Consider the following 26,974-nt stretch of genomic DNA (forward strand, 5'->3'; position numbering starts at 1 on the left):
GGGTGGAGTTGTAAAAAAAACACTCCACTTAACCCGAAGGGACCACGTGACATCAGCTCTGTGCTCATGATTCGTCCAGCCCCCTGTCAATCATTCGTCAGAGGGCGTGTCCAGACGTGAGTTCGTGGCTGACGGAGAGTTCCAACTGTAACGAAAGGAGAGACAGCTGCTAACGAGGGAAAATGTCCGCGGTGCCCGATGGGAAGAAGCTCGTCCGGAGCCCCAGCGGTCTCCGTATGGTGCCTGAGAACGGAGCCTTCAACAGCCCGTTCTCCCTGGACGAGCCGCAGTGGGTCCCGGATAAAGAGGTGAGGCAACGGGGGGCGGATTTGTGTTGACAGCGAGAAGATATCGAAGCTGCGGACACTTGCGACAAGCTAGCTAGGACGGTAAACAGAGCTTATTCCGGTTAAGATTTTCAAAATAAACGCGGTTTGTGAACTGAAACGACTTTAACAGAATTGAGTTAAAAACACATTTTAACTACAATTAATTAAACATTATGTGGTGTTTGTTTGTTTGTCTTGATTGGTGGCCTTACTTTAACGACATTACATTTAAAAATAATTATTGTATAAAATGACACTTCATACAATTTCGCACTTATTGTACAATTTCCTAGTTTTAGCCATAATAATAATAATAATAATAATAATAATAATAAGTAATAAGTATTTTGCGTATGTTAGTACCAGTAGAACTTTATAAACCTGATCCTAAATATTCACTCTTCGGAGGCTGTGGATGAGTTTTGGGACTGGATTAAACTAAATGAAGTGGTGGAAAGTTACTAAATTAATTTACTGAAGTACTGTACTTAAGGGAAAGATATGAAAACTAGTGGTGGAAGAATTACTCAGGTCTTTTATTTATATAAGTAACAATACCACAGTGTAAAAGTACTCAGTCATGCATTTTAAACTATACATACGAGTAAAAGTACAAAGTATTGATGCATGTATGCGCTTATCACTTTAAAGATTGTATCTGGTGAATGTAAATCTTATTTCAATTATATACTGCTGGGGAGCTTCATTTATGATAATGCAGTTGATTATATTTTGTTTAAATAACTTTAATCTACAAAATAACTTATTAAAAAGGACAAAATGGAAATACTCAAGTTAAGTGTAAGCACCTAAAAATTGTACTGCACTTGAGTAAATGTACTTTAAATCACTATGTGACTACTCATGCGTGTTTTGTGGGTGGAGTACTTTTATTTTCGAGGGAAAGCCTCGAAACATCCGGTTCTAACATCCGGTTCCCTCCGTGCTAACTGTGGCTAACTTGATGCGCCGCTGGACATCGCAGGCCCCAGGACTGCTAGTAGCTGCTATGCTAGTAGCGGCTATGCTAGTAGCTTTCTGTGTGTTTGTGTCAGTAAAGCTACAGGAGGAGGCTCAGGGAGACTGTGGCTGCTCTCAGAGGCACTTTGACCAGACAGACGCTGAACTACAGCCAACACAAGTTAATAATCACTCTGCTGCTGGTTCCTCCGCTCAAGATTAAAATGTAAACAGTGAATAAAAGCAACAGGCACGATTATGACTGGTTGTAAAGTGGTAGAATAAATACTCACAGGTTTTATTGAAGTAAAAGTAGCAAAACCAAAATGGAAAAACAACACTATGCAAGTAAAAGTCCTGCTTTCAGAATTGATGAAACAATTAGTATAATAACAATTAATTAGTGAGTCTTCATAAAATTGTTCTGCCACTATTTTTTACAATGGATTTAAAGAATTTTGGAAAGAAAAATGCAAACTATTAACTGGTTTCAACTTCTTAAATGTGAATATTTGTTGTTTTAGTAAATTGAAAGTCTTGAAGTTTTTGGATCATTTTAAGACATCAATAATCTTACAGCAACAATACCAACATGTCAGTAAGAGACTTTTGTTTTGATGACGACTTAATGGTAGAAAGATATAAGAGGATATATAGAAAGTATCTTTTCTGAGCTGCTGTTGAACTTGAATTCGCCCCGACTCAGCATGTTGTGTAACTTCCTGTTTGTCCACTTTCCCGTCTTCCAGTGCCCGAGGTGTATGCAGTGTGACACCAAGTTCGACTTCATCAGAAGAAAGGTCTGTTTCCTTTTTGGCAACACGACACCGTGACGACAAATCACAGCTTTATGTGACTAAGAAAACAGAAACAGACGAGGGACACAAGTTTACCTGAAGAGTTTGAGGCTTTGATTTAGTCTGTGGAACACGAGGTGATTTATTTCCCCTCTTGGCGTCTGTTCATTTGTTTTGGCCTGAAGTCACCTCTGACATAATAACACTGTTCATCTGTTCCTCTGCTCACTCTGACTGTCTTTAAACGTTCTGTTTAAATCAGCACAGGAAATAGTTTTCTGGAATCTTTTAAAACTCACCATGCGCCTTTATTACTGTGTGTATTTTAAACTAAACTTAAAATAATACGTCTAAATGACAGATTAGTGCATTTAAATTAGTTTTGTAAACCTTTTAGAAAGTCTGTATGAACAGGATTTATTATTGTTTTATGTGTTATTAAGTCTTTGATTATACATGTGAATATATTACAAACTTTATGCTTAAAACGAGTCTGACTGAAACGTAAATGCTCTCCTGAGGACGCAGGTCTTCATGCAGAAATAAGCACTAATGTTAAGGTTTGTTAAAGAAATTTAAAAACCTTTTTATTAATAAGTGATGAGTTAGCACATGTGCTTCTTTTAACAAACCGCCTTCACACACAGATGTCTTCCTTGAGTAATATGCAGCGTGTTGTGTTTAAATTGACAACATTATATTATTATTATTACATTAAATGTGACTGTAACTCGTGTTTCCTGCAGCATCACTGCCGGCGGTGCGGCCGGTGTTTCTGTGATAAGTGCTGCAGTAAGAAGGTGGCGCTGCCTCGCATGTGTTTCGTGGATCCGGTGCGTCAGTGTGCCGAGTGCAGCCTGGCCTCCCAGAAAGAGACCGAGTTCTACGACAAGCAGATCAAAGTGCTCCTGGGAGGTGAGGAGCTCCACAGTCTCAGTCTGTAGTATTAGTAGTCATAGCATTTGTAGTAGTTGTAGTAGTAGTAGTAGTAGCAGTAGTAGTAGTAGTAATAGCAGTTGTAGTAGTAGTAGTAGAAGTGGTAGTTGTAGTATAAGTATATATATATATATAGTATATAAGTAGCATTAGAAGAAGAAGAAGCAGTAGCATTGGTATAGCTGTAGTAGTGTTCGTAGTCGTTGAAATAACAGTAGTATTAGTAGAAGAAGTAGTAATAGTAGTGTTTGAAGTAGCAGTGATAGCAGTAGTAGTAGTCGTAGTCATACTAATAGCTGTAGTAGTATTAGTAGTAGTATTGGTAGTAGCATGAATAGCAGTAGTAGTAATGTGTAATAACTTAATGTGCGATATATTTTTGCATACGAGTGCTCCGTCTCGTCATCTCAGCAAAGCTAAAAGCTGGAGATGTTTTTTATTAAGCTTGAAAAGTGACTGAAACAATGAAACCGTAATCATAATATTTGCTGATTAATTATTAAATCGCCTAATTGATTAATCCGCTAATCATTTCAGATGTAATGTGCAGACTCTTTGACAGTAACTTTACAGCGAGCACTCTGAGTCAGAATGTAAAATGTCTTGTTTTTACAGCCGACCTGCTGGATTCTATCTGAATATATAACTTTATGACGTTATGACCTGACACACGTCACATGACACACACTGTTCCCTGTCACTCTGCACAGGAAGCAGAAATACAATAAAAATCATCTGTTAAATGATCTGGCAGCGCCCCGATAATCCGCTGTGTCGTCGTTGAGTGCGGGTCAGCGTGCAGCTATAAATACGCAGCAGCAGGAAGCTCTTCATAATAAATCCATCAGCAGCCCGAAGCTGCAGGACGACGAGCGGCTGAACGAGATTTAAAGCCTGCAGCACGATGACGGCCTCCTGCTTTATCGATGAGGCAGTTATCGATAGAGCAGCGGGAAACAAGGCGAACAAAAGCTCCCAGAAGAGGAAGATACGAAGCAATTCATCTTTCCAAGATATTTTTGTATCAATATCTGTCTGTAGATCAGATTTTTTGCTCTACATCTTACAACAACTAGTGACGACTAATCTGTTCAGAATGTTTTTATTCCATCATTTAACGTCTTCGTAGCTCAAAGATATTCAGTTTACGAAGATAGAAAACAAACAAACGCTCACATGTGAGAAACTGGAACCAAAGAATATTTTACTTTTTTATTTTCTTGACAAATGATTAAAATAGTTAATCAATAAAATAGTTTTTCTTTCAGAGCAGACACTCAGATATGGATTAGAGACCCGGTGCTAAATAGAGCTTTGACATCTAGCCAGATTCATATTGAAGCTTTTCCATTGTCGGTTAAATTTGGGGGTCTGGTTTTCTTTTGTGGGAAACATTTTGAATGTTTTTAGGTTGAAGATTTGACTGCGTCATTATTGCCAAAATACTCACGACTTTGTACTAATACTCAACATTTTGCCTTTAATGAATATTGCGCCTCCTGCGATTTGAATATTGTGATTTCTATAAAACTAAGATTCATTGTGCAGCCGTACTCCAGATGTGAACACAGTTGAATGTTCCCGTCTCCTCTCTTCACCCACATGTGGACTCGTGTTCTTGTGTTTCCAGGAGGAACCTTCGTCGTCACTTTGGGAACGTCGGAGAAGTCTGAAACCATGACGTGTCGCCTCTCCAACAACCACAGGTGAGCTTTAAAAACACAAACCGAGGCTCTGTTGCTCCTGATGGACGGTAATCCTACACACTCTCTGAGCCTCTTGGTTCTATTCATGGAGCAGGCAGCATTTATATCTTTAGTTCTTAAAGTCACTGTGGATCGAGAAATACTCAAAACGTTTTACTTTTTACACCAAAAGATTCAGAGCGTTGTTGTTCGTCAACCTGCTTTGATTTGTCCTTTATTCATCATTATTCATTTATTTATCTTCTTTCTTATTTTTAATAATCCACACGTCAGGTATCTGTTCCTGGACGGTGAAAGTCACTTCGAGGTGGAGTTGTCTCGGATCTCCAGCATGCAGATTTTGACGGACGGGTCGAGTCCAGGAGGTGAGAAACATCAGAATTTAATTCATGTTTGCGACTCTATTGATGAACTAACAAAAATAAAGCGTTGTGGATCTTTTTCTATTGTTTAAATTACTGGAAGTTGTCGTGTCTCCATGTTTGGTTTCCTTGAGATGAATCCACTAACCAGCTGAGAGATTTCCTGATCAACATTTTACACTAACAAACTCTTTGTCCTCTGCTGTCTCTGGTGGTTCTTCCTCTTCCTCGTCTTCCTCTGGGCTCAGAGAATGACATTCACACTTACACCAGTCTGCTGGACACTCAGTATCTCTCTGAAGGTTAGCTTTGGTTCACTCCGGTGTTTGCTCGCTCATCATCATCATCATCATCATCATCATCATCATCATCATCGTCGTCACTTCCTTTTCCTCTTTGTTTCCAGATGTGGTTTCTTCTGGTTTCTTCATCTTGTGTGCATGCCTGAAATTTAAACCGAAGAGATGTTTTTACGCCTCATTCAGTCCCAAAAGCATCTCAGTGGAAAATAAAACAACAATAACTTTTTCCCGTAGTGCATGGTTTGTCCAGTAACTCTTCCTCTCTGTGTTTTCTCACAACATGGTGGCAAATGATCTGATGTTTTTTAGTCCCGTCTACACTTTCTAATTTACTCTCATCGTTCTTTTTGTGCGGCATTTTATTTTGAAAAACGTCATGTGTGTTTTTCTCATCCTTCATTTCATTTTTATTTACCCGACGTCTCGTTGTTGTTGCGTCTGTGTGTTTTTTTAATAATCATTTCTAAGGCAATGCAAGTTTACTTATACAACACATTTCAGCAACAAGCGCTTTACATAAAACATAAACACATATTCATTTAAATACAAATTAAAAACTGTCATTTAAGAACCAAGACAACATAAAATAAAAACAAGCTCAAGTAGAATAAGACATGTTTTAAGGTCGAGGTTTATTATTAATATTGTCGAGGGAACAATAAAGTTTTGATTATTTTTGTTCACTAGACATGAAACTGTAACACACTCTTCTCTTTTTCTTTAGTTTATTATTCATTAAATAACTTAAATAATGTTTCTATTGAGCCAGAAGAGAGACATGTTGTTGTCAAACCTTTGTTTGTGGAGAAATAACTTTAAAATGTCGAAATAACTTTCTTCAAAAGTTCATCCAGTCTGAGCTGAAGACTTGAATCTTCTTCTTTGCTGCCTGAAAGACAAAAGACACAAAATAAATAAAACAAATAGGCTTATTTAGTTAAATCCATCAGTCTTTCTTTTGTGTGTGTGTTCATGTCTAACTGAAGGTGTGTGTGTGTGTGTGTGTGTGTGTGTGTGTGTGTGTGTGTGTGTTGTGTGCAGGAGGGACGTCGCGCGCTAACGGCATGCTGCTCCACTTCAAGCCAATGGGCTCCCAGGACGCCCAGCAGCTCCGCATGGAGGCCGCAGACGACAAGAAGGCGGCCTCGTTCTGGTTGGCTGCGATGCACAAGGTACGACGGACAGGAACACACGAGCTCACGCTGATAGCCCCTCATACTGAAGAGCTTTCATCAGTGGGTCAGAGACTCGCTCACCATCCTGCTACCTGTGGATACTTCAGAGACTAACCTGTTCAGTCAGGCCTTTGGGTGAACTGTATGCACCAGTTCTGTCGAATGTATTTTGTTGTGTATTGTATATTTAGCTTTGGACTTCATCTTCTATGATTTCCTCCTTGTATGTTGAATAATGACCTTAAGCACTTTGTGACTTATGTCTGTGAAAAAAACTATAGAAATACATTTTACTTACAAAGCAAGACATTTTGAAGAAGGTGGGGCAGTTTGATGTGGATTCTATATATGAAATACTACATGAATAATGGACTGCAGTCCTACTGGAGGTTAAGACAATACTAGCTGTCAACTTGTCCATAGTTTTGGTCCAACATCCAAATCTGGGTGAAGCTGTGATGTCAAACATGACCCCAAACACACCTCCTTTCATGCATTACTTTTTTATTATTATTTTATTTATTAATTATTATTTTCATCCAAACATTAATGTGTCTGATGCATAGCGAGCTGACGTTGATGTCTAACTGTACAGATTGTGTTTGACTGCAGCTGTTGATGTAATGTACTCTCACATGTCTGCTCACAGGCGGCTAAACTGCTGTATGAAGCTCGGGACCAGTGACGTGCAGGCGGTCCACAAGACTTCCCTCTGGGCAGCACACACCCGGTCCCACCGGGGGTTTGGCATCGTTTGGGTTTTTATTAACGCCAGTTCTGATTCTGCTTATCCGTCTGATTCCTCATCGGTTCCTTGATACCAGTTCTTATCATGGTGATTTATATACAGAAGGAAACACTTTATTACCTCTATAACCAGTACTTTGTACATCTTGTTTACCACAAATAGGCTGATGCTTCTTATTATTTTCTCGTCGCATTTGACAGAGTCGGAGTTCTTTATTCCCTTTTGATTTAACACATAAATCAGGACATGCAGCATTAATGTTTCTACATAAATATGGAACAAACTTTTGTTAGCCACATGATCCTGTGATACTGTTGAACGTTTCACAGGATAACAAATGTTAAATGTGTCGTTACACCTTTTCATAACTTCACAGAGATGCAGTAAAACTTCAGATAGAGGCACAGTTAGTTGTTTTAATCATTTTATATGCTACAGTTCTTTTGTGTCATCTGGGATTTTATTTCCTAGAAGAGGTGATGAGACACTTAACGGATCCCTGTCGGGATATTTCTTTTTATTTGACCGACCCTCTACAGAGGTCAGCTAAGCACCAAGTAGAGGCTGATGGATACGTGACGGTTGAACCAGTTTGAACGCAGATCTTCCAGATGAAGAATTGTCTCACGCAGCTTAAAGAACAAAGAGTTTACCAGGAAACAGACCAGAAAAGGGAGAGTTCTGAGCAGGAGTGAAAGGCATTCTGGGAAATGTAGGATTCTCTAACAAGCAGAAGCCAGAAGAGGCAGGGTGAGGAAGATTTCATGAGAGAATACGTCCTGAAATGCAAAGAACATCACAGATTTATCCACAAAATAGTTGGATTTGTCCGTTAAGAGACAGCAGAAAGTTCAGGTGACACGTTTCTGTAAACTGTTTTATTATGAACTCTCCTCTCTGCTACAACTACTCACAGATTTAAATCTTTGGGCCTCGGCATCTGCGGAAACGACTATTCACTGATTCGAGTGAAGCTTAAACACATAAATAAATGCTTTAAATGTAGTTTCATGTATTGAGGTTTTGTATGAGCTATTTTGTCAACTATTCCTACTTTTAACACGAGGTACGACGTACTCGCATCCTTTTTACCGCTGACGCATAGTTTTTTTTAACATTTGTAAACAGTAATCCCTTTTGTCCCAAACAGAGTTTTTCCCTCTTTTTATTTTTTTGTTATTATCGTCGTAACAGCCAGGATGTGAATTCATCACCTTCCATCATGTTGAGTTGGGGGGTTTGTCAGTTTGGGAGCTAAGTTGTGCTTCAGAGAAACTTCAGTTCTGACTGAGACGGTGAAAATGTTGAGAGAAAAAACCCCGATAGACATTTGACTCATTCATCTACACATCACTTTATTTCACCCCTTCAAAAAAATCTTTTGAAGTTTCGACATTTAATGTAACAGTCTGTAATTACCTCTCTGTCTGATAAATTGACTTTATAGAGGGGCCAAGTCAAATAAAATATTGTCTGCACATCTCGGTTAATAAGGTGGGACGCCGGACGAGGAGGGACTTCCTCTCTCTATAGTAGAGCTCATTAGCTCGTTCGTTTGTGGCGGAGTCCGCCGTTAGCTGTTTAACGTTAAAACTTTTCTGACTGCTGCTGCTTCACGTTAAAAGCATTCAGCCGGTGAAACATGGCGTCACTCTGTAACGGTGCTACACGAGAGGCACAAACAAAGTCAGAGTTCAACTTCTCACAAAATGGAAAATGCCGAATGGACATTTTAAGTCGACATTTAAACATTTCTTAACCCAAACGATCAACTCATGCAAGGTTGCTCTTTACGTTTTTAAACTGAAAACCTTTTTTTTTTGTAAGAACAATTTAGTGAATTTTGAATCACACTCAAGATTTAGTTTTTTAACACGTTTATAATGTTGAAAATATGCTTAAGCATGAAGTGTGTTTGTATTGAGATCAATATTGTAAGAACTAAGTGTCGTAACACAAAACATCTCAACTCTGCATCCTCTTACTAGATTTTTTCGGGCCGAGGAAGACCGTGAGATGTGGATGAAAGCTCCTGAAAAAAAGCTAATAAGACTTTTTGTTTTGTTTTTTGGTCAAAAACAGTTAACACTTAAATTTTAAATGCACGGTTGCATTTCAGTTGCTATGTGATGTATTTTGCTAAGATTACCAAGTATCATCTTGCTGCCGTTCGTGTGTCTTCCCTGTTTTTCTCTATAAACTTGAAGAAACAACTTAAAAGTAGTTTAATGAAGAACAGAATTGGATTTGTTGGCATTTTACCTTTTTTGTGTCATTGACACCCAATTAAACAACATTCAGCACCTCCACTTTGTAACATAAAGTTTATTTTTATACGCTGCTTACCTAAGAAATAAAATCACTAGTTGTCCTTTAGTTTGAGGCTCCGTGAGGTTTTTCTCGATGGTTATCCAGTTGAGTCATTATAGAGCTGTTTGTTATGAAGATGGCTGCACAGTTGGGAACACAAATGATATTGTCCTCTGTAACTGAAGTCTAAAGTAATCCTCTTCTTTAATTCCTCCGTTTGTCTTCTGGCTGCCCGCTGCACAGTTTATCTGGCACTAATGAGATGCATCATCGTTCAGGTTTTAACATCAAAATCCGGTGATATTGGCAGTTTTGTTAATTTAACATTTTTAAAATTTGCCCCGTTTCAATCACAATTACAAAATCATCAAAAACACACAAGCTTAGATGGATTTCTACAGTTTAATTCAATATAATTACATTTTTTACTTCCATTTAAAGCACATTTGCGCGGTACAGCTCGAAACATCTCAAGATCACTGTTATGCCAACATGTGTAGTTATTTATTAGTAATAGTTCATAACCTGAATGACTCTGAGACTCGTCTATATCATCATACTGTGACGTTCTCTGTGCAGCTCTCAGAATGTCCTCAGTTATTAGTGGATGAAGAGTTTTGGACTCAGCCAGTGTTTGTACCTGCACTTTAAAGCCCAACCTGATTACCGTCCTTTTAATCCCAGCGCTTCATTTATTACAACGCTTCTGCACACTTTGTTGGATTATTCTCTTGGGAATAAAAATCAAGTGTTTGTACATTTGTTGTGTCGACTGTGTCTTTTGGAAAATGTGGATTTCAACAGATAAACAGAAGAGAAACATCGACTGAGATAAAAGTCTAAGATTCCTGAGAAACCTTTGACTTTTTCCATCATACTGTAATATAACTTTTTTTGGCATCCTGTAAAATCCAGAACGTGTACTTAAAGTATTAAAATAACTCAGAACTGTTATGTGCTACATAATGATTATTATTACTGATGCATTAGTGTGAAAGCAGCATGTTGTAGTTGTGCAGTTTTAACTTTTAACTTATAGAGGTGTTACTTTATTAAACCACAGAAACAGATGCATTTACCAAAATAAAGCTCACAAGTGCACAGAAAACAAGAAACATGCCTCAACACATTTTAGAAGCTGACAACATAAAACATTTGTGATTTGTTTTCCTCGATTATCTAAATATTTGCTATTTCTATTTTCTGTCAAATCGATGAAGTGATCGTTTCAGCTCTGCTTCTTCATCATGTCGGGTAATTTATAACAAAGTATGTTTTATGAGCTCTCCACATGTTTTGTGTGCACAAATCTTAAGTTGTCCAGTATCGAAGTAAAAAGAACAATATATTTGTCTCAGATGTAGTGGAGTAGAAGTATAAAGCTGAATGAAAAGGAAATGCTCATGTAAAGTACAAGTACCTCAAATTTGTAGCTACTCGTGTTATTATTATACTGCATCTTTTACTATATCCTGTACTATATTTATATAATGTTCTATATTACTATATTATGTTAAAGAATGAACTTCTCCTGAACTTCTCTGATATGTCTGCTTGGTAGTTTGTGTATCCAACAGTTGCTGTGAGTGGATATCTTTTGTTTTATTATTCTCTTTTTATTGAGATGAAAAAGCAAAACATTTTATCGTCTCCAAACACACGTACATATACTCATCTGTATGCAAATACACTTGTCTCCATATTTACCCTTCAATCAATCATTTAGATTAAACAATGAAAGAAACAAAAAGCATATTGCTGCTGGTGAGGGTCTGGTTTCTGGGACATGAGACATATGGTTCGACGAGGAACAACCCGAAAAATCTACGCTGGAAGGGATATGTGGAGGGCTGATTGGGTAAAAAGACTAAAGGGGATTCTTTCCTGTGTGAGTTTTCATGTGTACCTTTAGATCTCTGTTGCGCTTAAATCTTTTATCACAAACTGAGCAGCAGTAAGGTTGCTCTCCTGTGTGGATTCTCATGTGTGTCTGTAAATTTGAAGACTTGTAAAAAGATTTCTTACAAACTGAGCAGCTGTAAGGTCTTTCTCCTGTGTGGATTCTCATGTGTATCTTCAGATTTCCTTTGTTGCCAAATGTTTTCTCACACTCGGAGCATCTAAATAGTTTCTCACCAGCACTACATCTTGAATCACTGACAAGGACTTCATCAGGTTTCACAGAGTTTAAACCTGACTGATGTTCTCCGGTCTCCTTCCAATCATCAGTGTCATAAGACTTTCCAGTCTTGTCATCAGTATCTGGTTCTGGATGTCTTTCTGGATCTAAGTTCCTGTCTGGTTCTGGTCCGCCACAGTCCTCTCCATCAGCTTCTGTTTCCATCTGTTCAGTTTGTCTTTGATGAAGCTGTGAGGACTGAGCTTCCTCTTCATCATCTTCACTCCTCACAGGAGTGAATGAGTACTTGAAATAAGCCTCCTCCAGCCCTTGAAGCTGCTCTCCCTCCTGACTGGTCCAAAGTTCCTCCTCTTCCTCTTCAATGTGTTGGGGCTCTGGGTCCTCTTTAATGTGTGGGGGCTCTGGGTCCTCCTGGTCCAGACTGGAGGTCCGCTCCTGCTGCTCAGGGGGAACCTCTTCTTTAACCACCAACAGCTGCTGGATGTCTGCAGGAAAACAGTAAACACACACAGAGACGTTACAAAGAAATATTAGTATTGAGCAAATAGTCTCCTGTACATACGCTTTTTTTTCCTGCCATCATTCCCTCTCACACTCCCTGTGCACAGTTACCAAACAGACATGCCGACACAAATTGTAAAGACACAACGCACCAGCAGCAATGAGGTCATCAATAGTTTACATGGCATAAAAGTGTGGAACTACCCAACATTGTTAAGAAGTATTCAAAGAACCTGCATCCTGCATAAAGTCCGGCTGAGATTTGATCATGTGGGCAGTTATAGTTGACTAATGTACGTAAACCTGCCACCGTAGAAACAGTGGATAGAACCTTCAGAAGCAGCCACAACGTAACCGTGGACGTGCATCAGAGGTGCGCTCCGTTTCTGAACCAATAGCTGATCCCAGGGGAGTCCCTGTTATTATTGATATATTTTAATAATCCTATTGATGTTAATCATTTTATGATTATCAATAATTTAACTTTCATACTTGCCAGAAACCAAACCCGCTCCTGCCAGATCTGAACACATGAATATCTACATAGGTCTGTATGTGTCCCGATAACAAGGTCCATCTATGTTGTATGATTGTTTAATTCATTCTATCATTGATCAGGTTGTATTCACTGATTTATCCAACCGTTTGGTACCGTTCTGCAGCTGAGATAGTCCAGATTTAAAATATGGAAGAAATAACTAGACTATTTAAGTAACTAGTTTTAATTCTGTAAATTAAGGTTAAATGTTTTAATCAACTCTTATGTGACCATGAACATATCAAATAGAACAAACTTGTACTTTAAGTGTAAATAAAGTGAACCCACGTGCTCTTTGTATCCGGACTTCCGGGTTGAAAACAGCGTCCAGTAGTGTCTGTTGTCGCTCGTTCTGCTCTTTTGAACGAGAAAGTTCCTCCTCGTACTCTACTATCGTTCTTTCAAACAGACCAAATATCTCTTCAGCAGCCGCAGTTAGTCGCTGGTTGACTAAACATCTCAGCATTTGGACTTTAGACATTTTCACTAAACTACAGAAACTTTTCCTCCAGACAAACTCCGTTAAACACGGTTTGCTCACTCTGACCTGCGCTGTGTTACTGGTACGTTCTGGTCCGTCTACTTGCTGCTAGCATGCTAACTTCATTAGCTCCATAGGACACCAGGAAACAATCCACCAGCGACAGAAACTTTTCCTCCAGACAAACTCCGTTAAAAACACCGTTTACTCTCATTAAACTCTGACTAGCGCTGTGTTGATAACTTCCGTCCCCGTCGGTCTGTTTCCAGCTAGCATGCTAAGCTAACTGCAATAGCTTTGCAGGCTACCGGGAGATGAGTCTTCTTCTTCTTCTTCTTTCAGTTTATTGGCGGACTACAAACCAACGTTTAAGGTGCATACCGCCACCTAATGGACCGGAGTGTGTAACATCATGACTTTATAATAATTTTATTTATAAATTAAATTCAATAATAAAAAAAGGAAAAATGATAATAAACTTCATACAGAAGTTATATTCTGGATATTAAACCCGTTCCATTCATAAATTAAATGAAGCCCTTTTAAGCTGAACTTGTTTGTCCCCTATCTCTAACAGTCCTTTGATGCTCCACTCCCTTCCTAAATCTATCACTCTGCCCTTCAGTCTTTCTCTTTCCACACTGAACTTCCTCCACTCTATCAGCACATGTTCAACACTTTCTTTTCAGTTGCATATCTCACATTTATCCCACTCTGTCTTTTTCATGATGTATAAGGTGTCATTGAGTCCTGTATGTCCTAACCTTAATCTACTGAAAGTAACATCTTCTTTTCTACTTTCACTTCTATCACTTCTCACTCTTACTGACGTCTGGATTTTGTTATAATCCAGACGTCAGTTATTTTTCACCCTCTAAAGGTGTTGTAACTGGGTCTTTTAAATGTTTTTATTAATATCACAACAAAACTAAACAGAATAAAACTGATCAGAATTTTGTAGGCGTTAAAAATATTTTGTTTTTATTATTTTTTTAACTTGACGGTGGACAAAAGCTGAAACTCGACCTGTATTTATCTTTCTCTATTTTCTGAATTCATAAATCTATAAAATGGAACAAGTACACCGTTACTCAAATGCTCATATAACAAATCTAGAGTATGTGACTCCAGCAGATGTTGCATTGACTTGATAAAACTATAGTCAGATCAATGAGCTCAGCTCGGGTTAAAAGTTGTTATTATAGCGCCGATTTTTGGGTTAATGTGATTAAATGATGGAAATGAAGTCAGTTGTGGACATTTAGAAAGCAAAGAGTCACATCACCCGCTTCTTATTGGAATATAACGGTCCAGTTCTACTGGTCATGTTGTGCATTATAGCTCCATTCTGACTGGATTTACTTCTGTAGAGAAGGACCTGATAACTCCAAGTCAGACCTGTGTGTGTGTGTGTGTGTGTGTGTGTGTGTGTGTGTGTGTGTGTGTGTGTGTGTGTGTGTGTGTGTGATACAGACTGACCAGGACTCAGTATGTCTGAGAAGAACAACTCCTCAACAGACAGCTCTGGACTGAGTGACAAGGAGCAAGTCATTATTACGTGACTTTATCGTTTAAGTATCTGTGTTAGCCGACGTGCTGCTACGATATGTGACCTCTGTAGACTTTAGAAGAGTCATTATTATTCCTCAGTGCATTTCTGGTTTAGAATCCTGCTTTCTTTTCTTTTTGCATTTAAATTTTTATTAGTCCAAACACACCAACACCAGACACAGATACAAAAATGAGACCTTACAGACAGCAAAACAAAACAAAAACAACTAATAAACAATAAAAAGAAAAATAACAGCAGAGAAAATAAAATAAAAAAGTAAGAATTTAAGTAAATACATGAATCACTGAGCTGAGCTGAGTCAGTGACATCAATGTCCTTTTCTGGAAGATCAAAACGACTATTAAATGTCAGACCTTTGCACCTTTATACTAATCTAATAATAATAATTAAAGTGAGGAGTACAGGGAAACTACTTTAAAGAATGAACTTTTCCTGAACTTCTCTGATGTCTGCTTGGTAGTTTGTGTATCCAACGGTTGCTGTGAGTGGATATCTTTTGTTTTATTATTCTCTTTTTATTGAGATGGAAAAGCATTTTTACATAGAAAATAACAATCAAATATTTATCAATATAAACTAAAATACAAGGATTTATTTCAAGACATGATGCCTCAAACACACATACATATACTCATCTGTATGCCAATACACTTGTCTTCATATTTACCCTTCAAATCAATCATTTAGATTAAACAATGAAAGAAACAAAAAGCATATAGCTGCTGGTGAGGGTCTGGTTTCCGGGACATGAGACATATGGTTCGACCAGGAACAACCCGAAAAATCTACATTGAGCAGCCGCCCTATGGGCCCACCGCTGGAAGGGATATGTGGAGGGGTGATTGGGTAAAAGGGCTAAAGGGGATTATTTCCTGTGTGACTTTTCATGTGTACCGTTAGAGCTGCGTTGCGCTGAAATCTTTGATCACAAACTGAGCAGCTGTAAGGTTTTTCTCCCGTGTGGGTTCTCATGTGTTTCTTTAAATCTCCATTATCAATGAAACATTTACCGCACACTGAGCAGCTGAAAGGTTTCTCTCCTGTGTGGATTCTCATGTGTCTCTGTAAATGTGAACTCTGGTTAAAAGATTTCTTACAAACTGAGCAGCTGAAAGGTTTCTCTCCCGTGTGGATTCTCATGTGTATCTTCAGATTTCCTCTGGTGCCAAATGTTTTCTCACACTCAGAGCATCTAAATAGTTTCTTACCAGCACTACATCTTGAATCACTGACAAGGACTTCATCAGGTTTCACAGAGTTTAAACCTGACTGAGGTTCTCTGGTCTCCTTCCAATCATCACTGTCATCAGTGTCAGAAGAGTCTCCAGTCTTGTCATCAGTATCTGGTTCTGGATGTCTATCTGGATCTAACTTCCTGTCTGGTTCTGGTCCTCCACAGTCCTCTCCATCAGCTTCTGTTTCCATCTGTTCAGTTTGTCTTTGATGAAGCTGTGAGGACTGAGCTTCCTCTTCATCATCTTCACTCTTCACAGGAGTGAATGAGAGCTTGACATCAGCCTCCTCCAGACCTTGAAGCTGCTCTCCCTCCTGACTGGTCCAGAGTTCCTCCGGTTCCTCTTTAATGTGTGGGGGCTCTGGGTCCTCCTGGTCCAGACTGGAGCTCCACTCCTGCTGCTCAGGGGGAACCTCTTCTTTAACCACCAACAGCTGCTGGACGTCTGCAGGAAAACAGTAAACACACACAGAGACGTTACAAAGACATTTTAGTATTGAGCAAATAGTCTCCTGTAGATACACTTTTTTTCCTGCCATCATTCCCTCTCACACTCCCTGTGCACAGTTACCAAACAGACATGCCGACACAAATTGTAAAGACACAAAGCACCAGCAGCAATGAGGTCATTAATAGTTTACATGCATAAAAGTGTGGAACTACCCAACATTGTTAAGAAGTATTCAAAGAACCTGCATCCTGCATAAAGTCCGGCTGAGATGTGATCATGTGGGCAGTTATAGTTGACTAATGTACGTAAACCTGCCACCGTAGAAACAGTGGATAGAACCTTCAGAAGCAGCCACAACGTAACCGTGGACGTGCATCATCTGTGCGCTCGGTTTCTGAACCAATAGCACTCCACCTTGGTAGTCAGCCGTAGAGAACATCCACGTAAAGATGATGAAACTGAAATGTGACAATAACAACACAATCTGAACTAATAAACTTCATCTAGAGACTGCTCTCAGGAACCTATAGGTCAAGGTAGAACCCCCCCACCCCCTCCTACACACAAACACACACACGATTGTTTGTTGCTTTTAGGTAGTATGCTTGTAATTGTTGATAGATGTTTGTTGATGTATATTATTTATTTATGATCAGTATTGTTCAGTAAATAAACTGTTATATTCTAGGGAGCAGTTTTCTGTGATGATTTTGTGTATTTGTGTTGTGATAATAGCTGGATGTTATAGTCAGTGCTCGGATTCAAACCTTCACCGTTCACTCTGGATGTGGTAAAAATACTTTGACTATCAACATTTTGAGTGAACACCAATATTGAGACTATCCACAGTTTGGTTATTGGTCCCTGATCCCAGAATGGTCCCTGTTATCATTGATATATTTTAATAATCCTATTGATGTTAATCATTTTATGATTATCAATAATTTAATTTTCATACTTGCCAGAAACCAAACCCGCTCCTGCCAGATCTGAACACATGAATATCTACATAGGTCTGTATGTGTCACGATAACAAGGTCTATCTATGTTGTATGATTGTTTAATTCATTCTATCATTGATCAGGTTGTATTCACTGATTTATATCCAACTGTTTGGTTCCGTTCTGCAGCTGAGATAGTCCAGATTTAAAATATGGAAGAATTAAATAGACTATGTAAGTAACTAGTATTAATTCTGTAAATTAAGGTTAAATGAAATAACCAAGACTGTTGTCAATATGGGAGTTGTTTGGTGTTTCCGCTGGTTAAAATATTTCTTACAAACTGAGCAGCTGAAAGGTTTCTCTCCTGTGTGGATTCTCGTGTGTTTCTTTAGATTTCCTCTGGTGCCAAATGTTTTCTCACACTCGGAGCATCTAAATAGTTTCTCACCAGCACTACATCTTGAATCACTGACAAGGACTTCATCAGGTTTCACAGAGTTTAAACCTGAATGAGGTTCTCTGGTCTCCTTCCAATCATCACTGTCATCAGTGTCAGAAGAGTCTCCAGTCTTGTCATCAGTATCTGGTTCTGGATGTCTATCTGGATCTAAGTTCCTGTCTGGTTCTGGTCCTCCACAGTCCTCTCCATCAGCTTCTGTTTCCATCTGTTCAGTTTGTCTTTGATGAAGCTGTGAGGACTGAGCTTCCTCTTCATCATCTTCAGTCTTCACAGGAGTGAATGAGAGCTTGACATCAGCCTCCTCCAGCCCTTGAAGCTGCTCTCCCTCCTGACTGTTCCAGAGTTCCTCTTTCATGTGTGGGGGCTCTGGGTCGTCCTGGTCCAGACTGGAGCTCCACTCCTGCTGCTCAGGGGGAACCTCTTCTTGAACCACCAACAGCTGCTGGACGTCTGCAGGAAAACAGTAAACACACACAGAGACGTTACAAAGACATTTTAGTATTGAGCAGATAGTCTCCTGTACATACAGGAGCTCCGTGGCTCCGTGGCTCAGTGGTAGTGCAGATGACACTTAGACATCATGGGTCGGTCAACGGTTCGATTCTTGTATGATGCATATTTCGACTATTTTTATGTCACTAGACAACAAATCTTATTTTCGTAATGAAGATGGATAATTGGTCGTGGTAATGCTGTCGAAATCCTAAATTAATACTCCAACAAGCCTCTCCATCGTAATGTTTCAACAGACACCCTAACCCCTGCGTGTAGTTATTAAACCCTCTGGTAACAAAACCAGAGTTACCAGTCATGTCTAATCTGGATGAATGTGTGCTGCACAGTGTAGAATATCGTTAACATAAGATGCATGTCCGTAGTCTTTAATATAAAACATAAGCGATGTGAGAGCCTACAGAAATTGAATCACAAGTTAATCTGGGTGGATCACAGCTTCCCACAGTTGACAGTCATCTGTACGCGGTGTTTGAGCTCATATGTTTAACTCACAGGCTGTATGGATGCACAGACAGGTCTATCGGTCTCAAATCGACTTGACATGAGATTAATAACGATATATGATACAAATATAAGACGGACAACAGAGCGTTTCTTAAAGGATTTATTGACGTAAGTATTTTGTATTGACGTAAGTATTTTGAACAGGCATCGACACCGACCACCAACTTTGTCATTCACTCTGGTCCTCGTAATGCGTCCTCGGAATCTCAACCACAGCCTCGCGAACGAGTAGTACATTTTCCAGCAAAGTGTTCCGTTGATATTCTATCAAAAGAAACCGTAGAAACTACGTGAAAGACAGAGGCGAAACGATCGAAATGTTTATTCTACGTGGGTCCTGAAATGCCACTCCTACCACACATCTGCCTCAGGCACTCCCACATAAACCAGTTAATTCAAAACCAGTTAAACTCGCACACCAGCCCTAACACAACCTGTTGGTGCATTTGGGTATCGTTGCAGCTGAGCGGCTGATTAGGCTCAACAGACGGGAGGTTAACGTCATGTTGCCTTAGTGGCATCAGAGTAGTACACAAGTACATCAGCACAGCATCGGACCCGATACACGAATACTGGTATCGGTGCATCCCTGCATTAGAACACAAGTAAATCTGAGCTCTCAATGTGGTCTGATATGATGAAATGTTTATACACAATATATAGAACTAAAGACATCACTATGTATTATATTATCTGGTTCCAGAGTATCAATGGAACCAGATAATATAATAATTGAATCAACTATTATGTGACCATGAACATATCAAAGAGAACAAACTTGTACTTTAAGTGTAAATATTTTCTGTCATCTAGAAGTTTAGAGAACAGATCAGAAGAAGAAGAAACAGATTCATTGAATCCACCGAGTCTCACTTCAAACTACATTAAAAGTTATCAGCCGGAGCATGAACAGAAGAAATAAAGAGAACCAACCTGCTCTGTGTAACCGCAGCTGAGGGTTGAAAACAGCGTCCAGTAGTGTCTGTTGTCGCTCGTTCTGCTCTTTTGAACGAGAAAGTTCCTCCTCGTACTCTACTATCGTTCTTTCAAACAGACCAAATATCTCTTCAGCAGCCGCAGTTAGTCGCTGGTTGACTAAACATCTCAGCATTTGGACTTTAGACATTTTCACTAAACTACAGAAACGTTTCCTCCAGACAAACTCCGTTAAACACGGTTTGCTCACTCTGACCTGCGCTGTGTTATTGGTTACGTTCGGGTCGGTCTACTTCCTGCTAGCATGCTAACTTCATTAGCTCCATAGGACACCAGGAAACAATCCACCAGCGACAGAAACTTTTCCTCCAGACAAACTCCGTTAAAAACACCGTTTACTCTCATTAAACTCTGACTAGCGCTGTGTTGATAACTTCCGTCCCCGTCGGTCTGTTTCCAGCTAGCATGCTAAGCTAACTGCAATAGCTTTGTAGGCTACCGGGAGATGAGGAGTCTTCTTCTTCTTCTTCTTCTTCTTCTTCTTCCAGTTTAATGGCGGACTACAAACCAACGTTTAAGGTGCATGCCGCCACCTAGTGGACCGGAGTGTGTAGCATCATGACTTTATGACAGTTATCATTTAAACACAATAATAATGTTATTTATAAATGAAAGAAAATAACAAAAAAATAAAAATTTAAATAATCTCCATATATAAGTTATATTATTAACAAATTTATATTATTAACAAATCTAGAGTATGTGACTCCTGCAGATGTTGCATTGACTTGATAAAACTACAGTCAGATCAATGAGCTCAGCTCGGGTTAAAAGTTGTTATTCTAGGGCTGATTGTCGAGTTAATGTGATTAAATGATGGAAATGAGTTGTGGACATTTAGAAAGCAAAGAGTCACATCACCCACTTCTTATTGGAATATAACGGTCCAGTTAAACTTTGTTGGATTATTCTCTTGGGAATAAAAATCAAGTGTTTGTACATTTGTTGTGTCGACTGTGTCTTTTGGAAAAGTGGATTTTAACAGATTAGCAAAAGGGAAACATCGACTGATATAAAAGTCGATGATTCCTGTGAAACCTTTGACTTTTTTCATCATACTATAATATAACCTTTTCATGACTTTCTTTCGACATGCGATCCTATGACTAAAATCCGGAACGTGTACTTAAAGTATTAAAATAACTCAGTACTGTTATGTGCTATAAAACGTTGATTGAACGTTGACGTTTACACCTTTTTACACTGAGATTTTGCAATCGTGAGGCAGACCGCTGCAGTAAAATTAGTGGTTTTCTTCTAAACAGTCTGGTGCTCTGAAACACTTCCACTTATGTCCACAGGGGTCGCCAGAATCAACACAAAATAAAAGTTCCTGGTAGTAACTTTACTGAAAACAACAACCATTGTGTGTCGTCATAATGAGAAACTATCAAAGATAATGAGTTGTGTCATTACTTTGAGGAAATAAGTCATAAAATGAAGTGGATAGATCGAAGATAGCTTCAAAATAAGAAAGTTGTTTTGATTTAATTACCATATAAATGTTTACTTGAGCATACTTCTTGTGTAAATATTACATTTAAAATTACATATATTTTGAACTTACTCTGGTCATGCATACTAAGTCAAAAATATTGAGATACTTTCTCATTAATATTACTTACAGGACCTTTATTTTTCATCACAGTCGGGGAAATTGGCTTCCATATTCAGCACTCCACCATTTGTATTAAAACCTGTGTGTGTGTCTGTGTGTTGATACAGACTGACCAGTATTCAGTATGTCTGAGAAGAACTCAACAGACAGCTCTGGACTTAGTGACAAGGAGTAAGTCATTATTACGTGACTTTATCGTTTAAGTATCTGTGTTAGCCGACGTGCTGCTACGATATGTGACCTGTGTAGACTTTAGAAGAGTCATTATTGTTCCTCAGTGCATTTCTGGTTTAAAATCCTGCTTTCTTTTCTTTTTGCATTTAAATTTATATTAGCCCAAACACACCAACACCATACACAGATACAAAAACGAGGCCTTACAGACAGCAAAACAAAAATAACTACTATTAACAATAAGAAAAAAGTAAGAATTTAAGTAAAATACATGAATCACTGAACTGAGCTGAGTCAGTGAAATCAACGTCCTTTTCTGGAAGATCAAAACGACTATTAAATGTTAGACCTTTGCACCTTTATACTAATCTAATAATAATTAAAGTGAGGAGTACGGGGAAACTACTACTACTTCTCTGATATGTCTGCTTGGTAGTTTGTGTATTGTTGGGTTGAAAACTTCTCAGAACAATGAAAGGCCGCTCGACCCCCTCTGCTCCGTCGTCTGTTCAGCGCAACAAGGGCCAGAAAACTCAGCTGGTTCAAGTTATAATCAAAAAGTATTTAATCTCTAGCAGAAGCAAAAACAATTACAAACTGAATTACACTATTAATAGTAATATGTTCCACGGAGCAGAGACCAAACGAGTTTCATCCAGCAGTCCGACGGAATTCGGTAAGCTGTAAAACGAAAATCACGAGTTCTGAAGATTCTCCGGAGAAACACTGTCTTTTGTTACGAATGTCTTTAAACTGTCCCATATCAGCTCAGTGATTGGCTGAAATCCAATCAGCTCCTCCTTTGGCCTCTGACCCGATGGTCCAGCCTCCTCTGAAGCCAGCATGTCTTTACTTGACCATTTCCTGTTTCCTTCCTGATGCCGGTGTCTCTGCTGGCTCATCTATTATCATATATGGTCGTCTCCTGCAAAACCCTCACTCTCCTGACACTTCATCTAATCTCCTTCATCATTCAATACATCCAATGACTATACTTAGTGTTCAATACATTCAATGACTATGCTTTTTGGTTTAAACTTCTATAAGTAAATATACTGTAACATATAATATCCACCACTAGGGGTGCTATTAAACATACTGTTACTGTAATGCTGTTAAACTTAAATTCCTCACAGTATCCAACGGTTGCTGTGAGTGGATATCTTTAGTTTTATTATTCTCATTTTATTGAGATGGAAAAGCAAAACATTTTACATAGAAAATAACAATCAAATAAACAATTATAAATATAAACTAAAATACAATAAATTATTTCAAGACATGATGCCTCAAACACACATACATATACTCATCTGTATGCCAATACACTTGTCTCCATATTTACCCTTCAATCAATCATTTCGATTAAACAATGAAAGAAACAAAAAGCATATAGCTGCTGGTGAGGGTCTGGTTTCTGGGACATGAGACATATGGTACGACCAGGAACAACCCGAAAAATCTACATTGAGCAGCCGCCCTATGGGCCCACCGCTGGAAGGGATATGTGGAGGGCTGATTGGGTAAAAGGGCTAAAGGAGATTATTTCCTGTGTGACTTTTCATGTGTACCGTTAGATCTCTGTTGCGCCTAAATCTTTTATCACAAACTGAGCAGCTGTAAGGTTTCTCTCCTGTGTGGATTGTCATGTGTTCCTTCAAACCTCCACTCTGTGTAAAAGTCTTATTACAAACTGAGCAGCTGTAAGGTTTTTCTCCCGTGTGGGTTCTCAAGTGTTTCTTTAAATCTCCATTATCAATGAAACATTTACCGCACACTGAGCAGCTGAAAGGTTTCTCTCCCGTGTGGATTCTCATGTGTCTCTGTAAATGTGAACCATGGTTAAAAGATTTCTTACAGACTGAGCAGCTGTAAGGTTTCTCTCCCGTGTGGATTATCATGTGTTTCTTCAGATTTACACTCTTGCCAAATGTTTTCTCACACTCAGAGCATCTAAAATGTTTCTCACCAGCACTACATCTTGAATCACTGACAAGGACTTCATCAGGTTTCACAGAGTTTAAACCTGAATGAGGTTCTCTGGTCTCCTTCCAAGCATCACTGTCAGAAGAGTCAGAAGAGTCTCCAGTCTTGTCATCAGTATCTGGTTCTGGATGTCTCTCTGGATCTGAATTCCTGTCTGGTTCTGGTCCTCCACAGTCCTCTCCATCAGCTTCTGTTTCCATCTGTTCAGTTTGTCTTTGATGAAGCTGTGAGGACTGAGCTTCCTCTTCATCTTCTTCACTCTTCACAGGAGTGAATGAGAACTTGACATCAGCCTCCTCCAGCCCTTGAAGCTGCTCTCCCTCCTGACTGTTCCAGAGTTCCTCCTGTTCCTCTTTAATGTGTGGGGGCTCTGGGTCCTCCTGTTCCTCTTTAATGTTTGGGGGCTCTGGGTCCTCCTGGTCCAGACTGGAGCTCCACTCCTGCTGCTCAGGGGGAACCTCTTCTTTAACCACCAACAGCTGCTGGACGTCTGCAGGAAAACAGTAAACACACACAGAGACGTTACAAAGACATATTAGTATTGAGCAAATAGTCTCCTGTATATACACTATTTTCCTGCCATCATTCCCTCTCACACTCCCTGTGCACAGTTACCAAACAGACATGCCGACACAAATTGTAAAGAAACAAAGCACCAGCAGCAATGAGGTCATCAATAGTTTACATGGCAAAAAAGTGTGTCACTACCCAACATTGTTAAGAAGTATTCAAAGAACCTGCATCCTCCATAAAGTCCGGCTGAGATTTGAACAGTCAGCCAACCACCAGGGGGCGAACGAGATGGGAGGTGTCATGCGCGCACCCTGCAGTGGCAGCCTCAAAAAAGTTCTGTCTGCAGTTGACTCCGGTATTAGTAGAAGAATAGAGAGACAGACAAACAGAACAGAGAGCAGACGGTCACGGGTGTTGTGTGAAAGGTAAATCAAATGTCAGGAGCAGAAGGCGAGGAGCTAGCCCCTAGCTCCTGGAAGTTGTTTGGATTTAGGGCTGATGTGATGTTAACCAAGAACAAATCATATGCACAGAGTACGTTAGAGTTGTGTCTGCGCCGCATATCAATACAACTAACTTGTTCAACCACCTGAAAAATCACCACAAACCACAGTACGACGAATGCATTAAGGCCAAAGCTAACGTTACCTCACTGAATCTCCGTCCATGTCCAACGTCAACCCAGAAAACCATAACAGCGACCCTGCATAGCGCGACAGCGTATCCATCCACCTCCCAAAGACACACTGAAATAAAGGATGCAATCGCATTTCATTTGGCCAAAGACATGTGTCCAATAAATACATTTAGTTAGCCCTTTAGTTTGGGTAAACATTTTATTTATATTTTGCTTCAGGTGAATAAGAACCGTATAAGTTGTATTTTGTTGCAAAGACGTGTACATTAGCTGGAATGTAGGACAACATGGAAGGGAAAGCAGTGCTCTGTTGATTTCATTTTGGGTGTTGATACTATTTTATTTATATTTTCCTTCTACGAGATGCACTGTGATAAGGACCAGTCTGATGCAAAGATTTGTACATTAGCCAGAATGTAGCACAACAATGGAAGTGGAAGCAGTGTTCTTGTTCATTTAAACGTGAAAGTGCAATAAAAAGATGTCGTCCCTAAAATTAATGAATAATCGTGATAAATAATCGTGATCTCAATATTGATCAAAATAATCGGTTTTATGATTTTGGCCATAATCGTGCAGCCCTACCTGTACGTACACTATTTTTCCTGCCATCATTCCCTCTTACACTCCCTGTGCACAGTTACCAAACAGACACAAATTGTGAAGACACAACGCACCAGCAGCAATGAGGTCATCAATAGTTTACATGGCATAAAAGTGTGTCACTACCCAACATTGTTAAGAAGTATTCAAAGAACCTGCATCCTGCATAAAGCCCAGCTGAGATGTGATCATGTGGGCAGTTATAGTTGACTAATGTACGTAAACCTGCCACTGTAGAAACAGTGGATAGAACCTTCAGAAGCAGCCACAACGTAACCGTGGACGTGCATCAGAGGTGCGCTCCGTTTCTGAACCAATAGCTGATCCCAGAATGGTCCCTGTTATCATTGATATATTTTAATAATCCTATTGATGTTAATCATTTTATGATTATCAATAATTTAATTTTCATACTTGCCAGAAACCAAACCCGCTCCTGCCAGATCTGAACACATGAATATCTACATAGGTCTGTATGTGTCCCGATAACAAGGTCTATCTATGTTGTATGATTGTTTAATTCATTCTATCATTGATCAGGTTGTATTCACTGATTTATATCCAACCGTTTGGTACCGTTCTGCAGCTGAGATAGTCCAGATTTAAAATATGGAAGAATTAAATAGACTATGTAAGTAACTAGTATTAATTAAGTTTAAATGTTTTAATCAACTCTTATGTGACCATGAACATATCACAGAGAACAAACTTGTACTTTAAGTGTAAATATTTTCTGTCATCTAGAAGTTGAGAGAACAGATCAGAAGAAGAAGAAAAAGATTCATTGCAACCGAGTCTCACTCCAAACTACATTAAAAGTTATCAGCCGGAGCATGAACAGAAGAAATAAAGAGAACCAACCTGCTCTGTGTAACCGCAGCTGAGGGTTGAAAACAGCGTCCAGTAGTGTCTGTTGTCGCTCGGTCTGCTCTTTTGAACGAGAAAGTTCCTCCTCGTACTCTGCTATCGTTCTTTCAAACATACCAAATATCTCTTCAGCAGCCGCAGTTAGTCGCTGGTTGACTAAACATCTCAACATTTGGACTTTAGACATTTTCACTAAACCACAGAAACGTTTCCTCCAGACAAACTCCGTTAAACACGGTTTGCTCACTCTGACCTGCGCTGTGGGTTAGGGTTAGGGTTAGGCTTACGTTCGGGTCCGTCTACTTGCTGCTAGCATGCTAACTTCATTAGCTCCGTAGGACACCAGGAAACAATCCACCAGCGACAGAAACTTTCCCTCCAGACAAACTCCGTTAAAAACACCGTTTACTCTCATTAAACTCTGACTAGCGCTGTGTTGATAACTTCCGTCCCTGTCGGTCTGTTTCAAGCTAGCATGCTAAGCTAACTGCAATAGCTTTGCAGGCTACCGGGAGATGAGTCTTCTTCTTCTTCTTCTTCTTCTTCTTCTAGTTTAATGGCGGACTACAACCCAACGTTTAAGGTGCATACCGCCACCTAATGGACCGGAGTG

At 39.3% G+C, this 26,974-nt stretch overlaps 2 protein-coding genes across 8 annotated transcripts; one reads left to right on the forward strand and one right to left on the reverse strand.

The window, feature by feature from the left end:
* Positions 1-109: 109 nt before the first annotated feature.
* Positions 110-10,382, forward strand: zfyve21 (zinc finger, FYVE domain containing 21). Of its 7 annotated transcripts, none has more exons than XM_076107220.1 (9): positions 110-308; positions 1,390-1,470; positions 2,039-2,089; positions 2,833-3,001; positions 4,653-4,728; positions 5,002-5,093; positions 5,339-5,392; positions 6,434-6,564; positions 7,217-10,382. In XM_076107220.1, exons 1-9 carry the CDS (start codon positions 183-185, stop codon positions 7,250-7,252), a joined length of 816 nt encoding a protein of 271 aa, XP_075963335.1. In that variant the 5' UTR covers positions 110-182; the 3' UTR covers positions 7,253-10,382. The 7 variants fall into 7 exon arrangements, with proteins under 7 accessions (XP_075963335.1, XP_075963338.1, XP_075963339.1 ...); XM_076107226.1 differs by having other exon boundaries at positions 168-308; positions 1,385-1,515; XM_076107227.1 differs by having other exon boundaries at positions 168-308; positions 1,385-1,470.
* On the reverse strand, positions 9,641-26,944 carry LOC142967709 (uncharacterized). The gene is made up of 10 exons (XM_076107203.1): positions 26,649-26,944; positions 26,356-26,465; positions 23,289-24,231; positions 22,397-22,436; positions 19,901-20,192; positions 17,825-18,397; positions 15,715-16,537; positions 14,757-14,814; positions 13,093-13,390; positions 9,641-12,250 (listed from the first exon to the last, which is right to left on the reverse strand). The coding sequence occupies exons 1-10, from the start codon at positions 26,774-26,776 to the stop codon at positions 11,493-11,495; spliced, it is 4,023 nt and encodes a 1,340-aa protein (XP_075963318.1). The 5' UTR covers positions 26,777-26,944; the 3' UTR covers positions 9,641-11,492.
* Positions 26,945-26,974: the final 30 nt, after the last annotated feature.

The sequence above is a fragment of the Anarhichas minor genome, unplaced genomic scaffold (genome assembly GCF_050575085.1).
Source record: "Anarhichas minor isolate MPS153535 unplaced genomic scaffold, ASM5057508v1 ptg000038l, whole genome shotgun sequence".
Taxonomy (NCBI): domain Eukaryota; kingdom Metazoa; phylum Chordata; class Actinopteri; order Perciformes; family Anarhichadidae; genus Anarhichas; species Anarhichas minor.

Excerpts from the sequence above, each read along its gene's own strand:
- zfyve21 (XM_076107220.1), top strand. The coding sequence starts at position 183 with ATGTCCGCGGTGCCCGATGGGAAGAAGCTCGTCCGGAGCCCCAGCGGT. Across the intron at positions 3,002-4,652 it reads GATCAAAGTGCTCCTGGGAG|GAGGAACCTTCGTCGTCACT; the intron begins GTGAGGAGCTCC and ends TTGTGTTTCCAG. Across the intron at positions 5,393-6,433 it reads CACTCAGTATCTCTCTGAAG|GAGGGACGTCGCGCGCTAAC; the intron begins GTTAGCTTTGGT and ends TGTTGTGTGCAG.
- LOC142967709 (XM_076107203.1), bottom strand. The coding sequence starts at position 26,776 with ATGAGAGTAAACGGTGTTTTTAACGGAGTTTGTCTGGAGGGAAAGTTT. Across the intron at positions 24,232-26,355 it reads GCTGCGGTTACACAGAGCAG|ACGTCCAGCAGCTGTTGGTG; the intron begins GTTGGTTCTCTT and ends GTTTTCCTGCAG. Across the intron at positions 18,398-19,900 it reads GCTGCGGTTACACAGAGCAG|ACGTCCAGCAGCTGTTGGTG; the intron begins GTTGGTTCTCTT and ends GTTTTCCTGCAG.